General features: G+C 41.3%; 1 protein-coding gene across 4 annotated transcripts; it reads left to right on the forward strand.

Annotated features, from left to right (window-relative positions):
* Positions 1-1,362: 1,362 nt before the first annotated feature.
* LOC147431434 (uncharacterized) lies at positions 1,363-6,225 on the forward strand. Of its 4 annotated transcripts, none has more exons than XM_086494039.1 (5): positions 1,363-1,473; positions 2,461-2,906; positions 3,661-4,562; positions 4,992-5,510; positions 5,802-6,225. In XM_086494039.1, the coding sequence occupies exons 2-5, from the start codon at positions 2,504-2,506 to the stop codon at positions 5,937-5,939; spliced, it is 1,962 nt and encodes a 653-aa protein (XP_086350165.1). In that variant the 5' UTR covers positions 1,363-1,473; positions 2,461-2,503; the 3' UTR covers positions 5,940-6,225. The 4 variants fall into 4 exon arrangements, with proteins under 4 accessions (XP_086350165.1, XP_086350166.1, XP_086350164.1 ...); XM_086494040.1 differs by lacking the exon at positions 1,363-1,473 and adding an exon at positions 1,778-1,914; XM_086494038.1 differs by lacking the exon at positions 1,363-1,473 and adding an exon at positions 1,807-1,952.
* Positions 6,226-9,561: the final 3,336 nt, after the last annotated feature.

A 9,561-nucleotide genomic window follows, 5' to 3' on the forward strand; every position in this document is an offset into this window, starting at 1 on the left:
CTTTGCTCTTTGGTCATCCCATTTTGTACACTCTCTCTCTCTACAAAATGTGGTAAATGGCCGCGATAAACTTTTTGAAGATTTATAGTGCCTCTCAAACCTTGAACCCACCACATTGCGAGCAAGTGTACATGTGACACTCTATGTGTTTAATAGAATGCTCGCTCTCTCTCTCTCTCTCTCTCTCTCTCTCTCTCTCTCTCTCACACACACACACACACACACACACACACACACAAGACACACATGCACACACAGGATCCATCTTTGTTTGTGTAGCGGTCCTTAAGATGCACCGACATCCTAACATCAAGGATAACATGTGGACTAACGTCAAAGATAATACATCATTGTTGATTGATAAAACACGCACGCACACGTGCGCGCGCGCGCACACACACACACACACAGAGAGAGAGAGAGAGAGAGAGAGAGAGAGAGAGAGAGAGAGAGAGAGAGAGAGAGAGAGAGAGGATAAACTTGATATTACACCCTTTAATGTAAAGTGTGTAACGATTTGGTTTTGAGGCAAAGCTAAGGAAGCAAAGAACTAGTGCATGTGAATTTAGTCCATTCAAGAACCTTGAATTCAATGTGTGAAGCATCGAACAAAAGTGTAAGCTTCTTTTAAGCTTAGGTGTAGAGGGAAGGCCAAGTATCCCTAAAGAACTACTGCATGTGATTTTGTCAATCCCAAGCAAGTAAGGTAGGTACATGATATATACCCTCATCTACCTTGGACCATGGGTGTGTATTCAACTCATGAAGTAGTTAAAAGTGGTGGTGGTTGTTTAAGGCAAGCACAATGGCACACTATTATCTATCGAAGGCAGGGCTCGGGAAAAGATAGGTTCGCTTTATCCAAAGCCTGTTCCAAATGAAAACTGGCCGGCTCAAATTTGAGCAAGAAGGTTCTCAGGTCGGTTCAAATTATGGAACTTTTAGTTATAATATGAGACTTTTAGTGTGATTATCCCTCTCAAATTTAGAGTTAGCCTGTTCATATGCGTGTAAAAAGGTTCCAAAGTCGGCTCCACAAAAAATGTTTCCCGAGTCCTAATCGAAGGTCTATCTCTTGCTTTAGTGCCTTCAATTTCTTTTCATTTGCCCTTCCTTGTTTGTTTTTTTGCCATATGTTGTTAGGGTGTCTAGAGATATAGCGATATGAACGCTTGTAGAAAGCCTCTATATGAAAGAGTGCTTCTTACCCAAGTTTAATTATTTTGTTTGGGACCTTGACGTTGCCTTCAGAATCAAGAGGGTTGATCTGCAAGAAAAGTAAATTGTAGTTTAGGCATCCATACCTTTTCTTTTTCCATAAAAGTGAAGGAATGTAGTACAAGGGAAAATCTTGATTACAATAGGAGATGAACTGCTCCACATGCAATGTACAATATTTAGATGGATGTTTATAGAAGCGACTATCCGAAAGGAGCGCAACGTTGCTCATATAGACCACTACCCTCAATCGAGGTACATAAAAAAGATGATCATGTTAGTGGGAATCATAGTATAAAATAGTCTAAGGCTATCACAAACATATATCATTCAAATGAAGAACACAAAAAATATAGTATTTGATGGATTTTTTTAGATCCATAGTCAAAAATTTTAGTTTTAAAGTTTAAGAGCATAAAAATATAGTATTTGATTGATTTTTGGCATCAAAATCCATGAAACTCTAGTTAGAAATTTGTAGGTTTGTGCCAAAGGTTGGTTTTTTGTGAATTGTTGCAAGGACCTAACAACTAGTGTTAGGTGAAGTAGTGAAGATGGAGCAAGGAATAGTTTAATGAGCCTAATTGTGGGTGGCAGCAATGAAAGTTGCTCCTTAAGATTGGCAACAAAATATTGCAGCACTCAGGGCTGTTTGTGATATGAATCAAGACTCCCTAGTTTTTGGCCTTTACAAAGGTGCCCCTTTCCACATCCATAACTTCCATATGAGCTAGGTAGCTACGAGTTGCTATTGAGAGAGAGAGAGAGAGAGAGAGAGAGAGAGTGTCTGTCTGTGTGTGTGTGTGTGTGTGAGTGAGAGAGAGAGAGAGAGAGAGAGAGAGAGAGAGTCTTTTCCTTCTATTCACAAACAGCGCCTCGGCCCTCACTTTGCTTTTCTTTAGCTGATTTTTTCGTCCTAAAAGCACCCACATGCTTTTCGACGAATCCTTGCAGCATTAATGTCGCCCAAATAGCCCGGCTTGCTATGGTTTTCTGTGTTATTAAAAGCACCCAATTAATTCACGACCCCCCTCACCTGCAGACGTAATATAATTTATAGCGCCGCGCCCATCACAAGCACTTAAATCATAATGCTTTTCAGTGTAGAATGACCCAACTTCTGATTTCTTGCTTTTTCTTTCCATCATCAATGCGGGAATTAGCAGAGCTCGCGCCTCATGGGCTCTCTAATTTTGCTACAGAAACACAGGTTTTAACTCACATTAATTGCGCTTCTGACAGTTGATGAGGCAACAATAATTGCGCAGTTAACACAGATCAGAATATGGCGTCGAAGTGGCGATGGTTCAGCTCATTAGTCATCCTGTTGTTGTTGGCCTTCACTGACGCGGCGCGAGGCGAGGTTATGTCTATAATCAAGCACAAGGAAGCAGCTAAGCATCATGTGACTGCATGCAACAACAAAGACAATGATCTTTTAACTCATCATCATCACAGGCCGGAAGTCGACAATAATGCAAGAGTCCGCTGGCCGCAGACTAGCAAGGATGCTAATGAAAGTTATATGAGTGTTTTGGGGGATGGGGGCATGAAAGATAAGAGAGTGAGGGTGGGTTTGGAGTCATGGAATTTCTGCAACCGAGTCGGCGAGGAGGGCGGCCTTGGGATGCCAAGCCCTCGACATGCAGATTGCGCCGATCTTGTCTGCGGCACTCCACAGCAACCAGGTACCCCCCTATTTGTTCAGGCTCTCACTGTTGAAAAGTGAAAGAGAGAACGAAAATTGTCCTCTTTGCTTAGTGGTGAGAATTTATACTAGAAAGTAGATTGTCATCCTCAGCTTGTTGTGCTCTTCTTTCCCTGAGTAATTTAATACTCTAATCATAGTGGAGATCATGAGGGTGATGGGATCATAAATCAGCAGCCAAAATGCTTGCATGGACGCTTCGTTGAGACATCCCGGGCTCAATGGGCCTGGGGTCTCCAAATTTGAATTAAAAATCAAAAACTAATCATAGTTTTAATCACATTCAGTTGAAAAGGGAAATGGATTACACAGCACCTTGAAAACAAAAGGAATACACCCCTTTGAAATTTGTCTTTCAGAAAAGCTACAAAACAGAAAATTAGTATTGAGCAGATAATTTCATATACTTGAGGTTACTAAGGTTAGCAACATATGCTTTGGCTGATCATTTTTCTTTGTGTTTTGAGTACATCCAAGGATGCTCTTTGAGAGTATTGTCCCATTGTGCATGTCTCTGTCTTCCTTCTTGTGTGTGTGTGTGTGTGTGTGTGTGTGTGTGTGTGTGTGAGAGAGAGAGAGAGAGAGAGAGAGAGAGAGAGAGAGAGAGAGGGCTTACTTCTGTACAAAATGAGCTTTAAATAAGTACTAGCCTGCCTCCACACTTTTTGCCATAGGCCCAAAGGGCAGTAAAAAGTGGAGTATTGATCAAAATGTTGTTGTATTGTGTCATGTAGCCACATGTGAAGCTGCCCATCTCGTGAAGAATGCAGACAATGAGTTGAAGTCTGGCCAAGCTTTCCCTCAAGGTGACTTTGTCGACTATGCAGAGCCCGACGAGTATGCGGTAGAAAAAGAGCTCTATCTGGCCTCCTTGTGCGAAACCAGCTCCTTCTTGGGCCCCTGGCACTTCTGGATGATCATGCTCAAAAATGGCAACTTTGATGTCAGCTCCGGGATGTGCCCATCCACAGCCCCCCCGCCACCGTCCAAAGCGGCCCCGGTAACATCCGCACCTGCGCCCGCCCCCAGCTCTCGACCTTTCAAGTCGCTCCATCCACAAGCTGCATTCCCTCGTGACGTCTCACAATTTGCCCAAGCATCTAACGGCGTTGCACATCAACATCAAGAAAGCAACACACATAATGGGGCTAAAAACACAATCCTGCCCTCCTTGGTACAAAATGCGCACATATCAACTGATACAAAAGATGGCGCACAAAAGCAACACCACATACCACAACAGCATCTCACCGCATCCAAGAAGAGCTCATTTCCGTGCTTCGGCCGCGGTTGCATGAACCATCCTAGAATCTTTCATAATCACTCCACCGTAGAGGGACTAAAGAATGCAAACTGTAGTGATGCCGGGTGCGAGCTCGAGAATGCACCAAGCCTCTCCGGTAGCTTCTATGGCACATATGATTTGGATGATGGGCTAGTAAATCAGAGTATAAGTGCTGATAGCTCATATTTTCAAGTGGATTGGAGTAAGGATCCTCAAAGTGGGACTTGGCTTTTTCACCATGTGCTCAGGGTGAACCATAAGTATCCCTGGTTGATGCTCTACTTGAGGGCAGATGCCACTCAAGGATTCTCCGGAGGATATCCATGGGAGACTCGTGGCATGATGATCAAGGTATGCTAGACTTGTTAATGATGGAAAAACACACACACACACACACACACACACACACACACAAAAGCACTCATACATACATTTCTCCATCATGGATAACACACACACTCTCTCTCTCTCTCACTTTCACCTTTGCTTGCAAGCTCACATGCACGTGCTAGTTTATCGAAATTCTTTGCTTGATTTAGGTTGCAATGGTATACGTAAGTGCATTGAGTACTGGATAGTAAACCTGCTTCGGCTTGTTTTATGTGTGCACACGCGCGCAAGTGTGGCTTAAAAACCTCAAAAGGGCAGTTAATTAGTACCAGTCATCTCATACAGATCCTACCTTGCAAAGAGAGAACTGAACATTTCAAGCTCCTAAATACTTGAGATTGTTCATCAGACAGAGTGCTAAACTGCCTTAACAATGTGCAATATTGTCAGGTGCCAGAGTCTCCAAATTTCATAGCGAAACTAACCTTGGACGTGCTTCAAGGTGGTGGCTCTGCCAGCCAATTCTACCTCATGGACATAGGTGGATGCTGGAAGAACGACGGAAGTGAATGCAACGGAGACACAAGCTCTGATGTTACAAGGTATAGTGAAATGATAATCAACCCCAACACAGACAACTGGTGCAAACCAAATGCACTCTCCATGTGCCCTCCTTACCATGTCGATGCAAAAACAAAGGAACGTATACACCGTACTGACACGGCACGTTTCCCTTACGCTGCCTATCATTACTATTGTGTGCCGCCTAATGCACGATATGCCGAACAGCCCCACAGTGTATGCGACCCTTATAGTAACCCACAACCTCAAGAGCTTATGCAACTCTTGCCTCATCCTGAATGGGCTGTTCATGGATATCCCTCTACTAAAGGCGAAGGTTGGATAGGGGATCCAAGGACATGGACACTTGATGTCGGTGGGCTCTCTCAGCGTCTCTTCTTCTATCAGGTGCCCCTCTCTCTCTCTCTCTCTCTCTCACACACACACACACACACACACACACACACCACATGATTACCCATATGCAGATGTCAAAAGCATATCACATACAGATGTACCAAAAAACAAATCAACATAATATGGTGACATATCAACTAATAGTAAAAAAGTGTGTGCACGCACGCACAGACACACACACATGTATCTGCAGGAAACCGCTTGCACGCATATATGTAGTTAATTGCAAGGACAAATATACATGCATATAAGTGAACCAGTTTCATTGGTCATGTTTCTCAGGATCCAAACACAACAGCTGCGCCGAGAAAATGGAGTTCACTCGATGTAGGCACAGAGATCTACATAAGCCAGAAACCACAGACAGCTGAATGGATTGTGAGTGACTTTGATGTGCTTTCAAAGGATTCAAACTCATGATAATCAGAGTAAAATTTGCGCCAGCAGGGGCCGCACAACTTTTGCTGTACTGGCCACAATGCCAATCTATACTGATGTCTTCTTGAAGCTAAACATTTCTTGCAAAACAAAATTTGACATAATGGCTACAAGAATTGAGCTTGTGCCGGACAAACACATTCTAACCTACTGCGGTGGTTAAGCAAAGCTTGCTACCCAAGTACCAATATGTATGAAAAATTCTTATTTTTGTGCAAAATTACCAATGTGTATGCAAAATGAGCAGATATGTTCCGAGTATACACAACCCAAGTATTTATGATGGTTAAAACGTGCGCACGCACGCAACTAGAGTGCTTGCACGACCTCAATCTTCTCAAGCACTTTGCTTTGAATACAAGAAAAACCTCAGTAACAGCATTTAGCAATGTATTAAGCCATGCGAATGTGAGAGATTTAAATGCAAACAAACAGGGGCGGGAATTCTACTTGTCGGCGACTGCCGGAAGGTGAAGCGCAGGCTCTGATGCAGATGATTTGTGGGGTCATGAGGTCAATTTGTGAACATATATACTACATACACATGTTTCTTTAGTAGGCAGTAGAAAATGAGCACGAGCTCACACATGATGCAAATGTCAAGGCTAGGCACACACATGACGAGCAACAGACCTTTGAAGCGCGTACCTGTCTCACCTCGCGTTCCTGCGACTTGGGTCATTTGCAAGGCCTAAAATTTGTGCGTCGTGCCCCTCTTGAGGTGGGTAGTTCAAATCCTGGCTAGTCCCAATGCTACAAATTTGACTTTCTAACTTCAACTAAGGTAGTGGTCACCCTATGCATACCATTGCATAGTTAGCACTACGTTTTGAAATAATTGTGCCTCGTGCATGGTCACACGTGCACCATTAGTTTTTTATTTATATTCACCTTTGCAAGTCTTTCTGTAACAGACAAAGGGCTTCTTGATAGAAGATTCATGATGTTCTTTCACAAGAAAGAGCTCGATGTATGGCAAAGTCCACAACTTGATTACATTTTATAGATCTATCTAGTTTACAGTTATTAACAAGGACTGAGTCATTTTGGAAAGCTTTGTAGAATTTATGAGAAGCTAGTATCATTTTGAAAAAGATTTGTAGTACAGACTTGAATGAGTTTACAATTATTAATGAAGACCGAGTCATTTTGGAAAAGCTTTGTAGTTCTTATGAGAAGCTAGTATTATAAGATACTAGTATGTGACCCGCGCGTTGCTGCGGCCAAAGAAACATCGCTTCTATTCTTGTAGGGATATCTTCTCTTCCAAGTGAAACACTATCAATACTCTATTCCTACATGTATATTCTATTGCATTTCTAAAAGTAATGCATTACACAACCTCTTGAAGATTCTAGCAAACATAAATATATGTAAGATTCTACAAAGCATTCTTTGATACCAAGCTTGGGAGATTCTGATAGACATTCTTTTTCATAAGGTACTAGCCCTTGTTCCAAAAACTTAGGAGTGCTCTACTTCTATTGTGGTAGAGAGAGAGAGAGAGAGAGAGAGAGAGAGAGAGAGAGAGAGAGTTTCCTCCTTCTGGTGTATCTTGGTTTAGCAATGCTACCAATGTTGATTATACAGATTAGGTAAGTTAGCATGGTGTGAAGAGATGAAAGCTGTCTAAAATCAATGTAACAATAAAGCTTCTTTTGAAAATGGAGTGGATTCTAGAATTGGTTTTAACAATAGGAACACAATTGAATTCAACGTCTCTACTCCACTCTCTTACTTACTTCTATCCTTGCATCTTTCTTATAGAGATGAAAGCTATCTAAAATCAATGTAACAATAAAGCTTCTTTTGAAAATGGAGTGGATTCTAGAATTGGTTTCAACAATAGGAACACAATTGAATTCAACGTCTCTACTCCACTCTCTTACTTACTTCTATCCTTGCATCTTTCTTATGAGCAAGACATGGTAGCAGTGTACATCATAACTTCTTATATGGCAACAATACCATCTTTCCCTTGGTCTACCTAGAGTTGACAAAACTGCTACTACCAAGTCGAGAAGTACAAATTGGGTAAGCCAACAAGTTTTTAAAGATGAAGGCCCATAATTGCTACAATGTGTAAATATAAAACTTTTCATGTCTAAGAGTAGAGTTGTGAAAATATAAGGGTTCATAGTTTCCAATGTACCAGAAAAGCTTCAAGTTTCAAAAAGATGAGATGACGTTCTTTTAATATTAAGAATGTGATTACATCTATGCTGCTCTCTAGATGCTTCTCTTAAATCTCTATCTATGTTCACAAGCATGGTAATGGTTTACGTCATCAACTAATCACAACAATACATAAGCAGCTTAGTATGATAAGGTGCACACTATTTGTTCATGTACACTTTCACATCATTTAGATCTTAAAATGGGATCGAAATGAAAGCAAAGTAAGGTTGCTCAACTATTTAATTTTGTAGGAGTTTTGGTCATTATGCTAAACTGAAGGACGTGGTGTAAAATTGAGGCTATGACTTAAACCATGCATGCCATTTAACTCTATCTATCTTTATCCTTTAATTACAAAACCATATTCCTCTTTGAGAGAGCAGATTGTATTCAACCAGCTTGAGCCTATTTCCTTGCGCACGATCTGTACTACACCAACTATTTGGCTTACTGTTGCCCTATTAAATGTGCAATTGGACATTGAGGCAATGTAGGACAACCTCTTTTTGTGTACACATTAGGTTCCTTGAAAGTTTGAGAATATGAGTATCATACCCTACTTGAGTACACACATATATACACACTACATATATGTATAAAGATATGTACATACATACATATACACGTGTGTGTGTGTGTGTGCATGTATATATATATGTATGTATGTGTGTGTATATATACATACATACATACATACATATATATATATATATATATGTGTGTGTGTGTGTGTGTGTGTGTGTGTGTGTGTGTGTGTGTGTGTATTCTTCTTATATTGAAGGTTTGTCGCATAGGTCTTGAAGCCTTTTGTTGTTGTTATAGTACAATAACTATGACATTCAAAACTTTTATGCTCCCTTCGTACCCTCCCCCCCCGCGTGCAACCCTCTCTCTCTCTCTCTCTCTCTCTCTCTCTCTCTCTCTCTCTCTCTCACTCACTCACACACACACACACACACACACACACACATGTATTAGATGGATAGCAGTTTGCATGGAGCTCATGTGTGTATACATATATGACTTGTCATCGTAGTATAGTAGTTGAAAAATTGGCATTGCGGTTGAAGTGATGACCTCAAGTCAATGCATGAAAAGGATGAGCAAACTCCTTTTTTTCAATCTCCGTAAAGAAAAGTATAGATGGCTATGATTGGTCTCTCTCTCTCTCTCTCTCTCTCTCTCTCTCTCTCACTCACACTCACACACACACACACACACACGTCTTGAAAAAAGAAGAATTTAAAATGTTGTAGGAGCGATCCAATGAGATCTCAAAGATCTATTCGATGGTCTCAAGTTCAAGCCTTTAGCGAGAGCGAGAGAGAGAGAGAGAGAGAGAGAGAGAGAGAGAGAGAGAGAGAGAGAGAGAGAGAGAGAGAAGATGAAACAAAAACAACTTTATTCTCGCTGAAGTTGCTATATA

The sequence above is a fragment of the Adiantum capillus-veneris genome, chromosome 21, assembly GCF_014529385.1.
Source record: "Adiantum capillus-veneris isolate H3 chromosome 21, ASM1452938v2, whole genome shotgun sequence".
NCBI lineage: Eukaryota > Viridiplantae > Streptophyta > Polypodiopsida > Polypodiales > Pteridaceae > Adiantum > Adiantum capillus-veneris.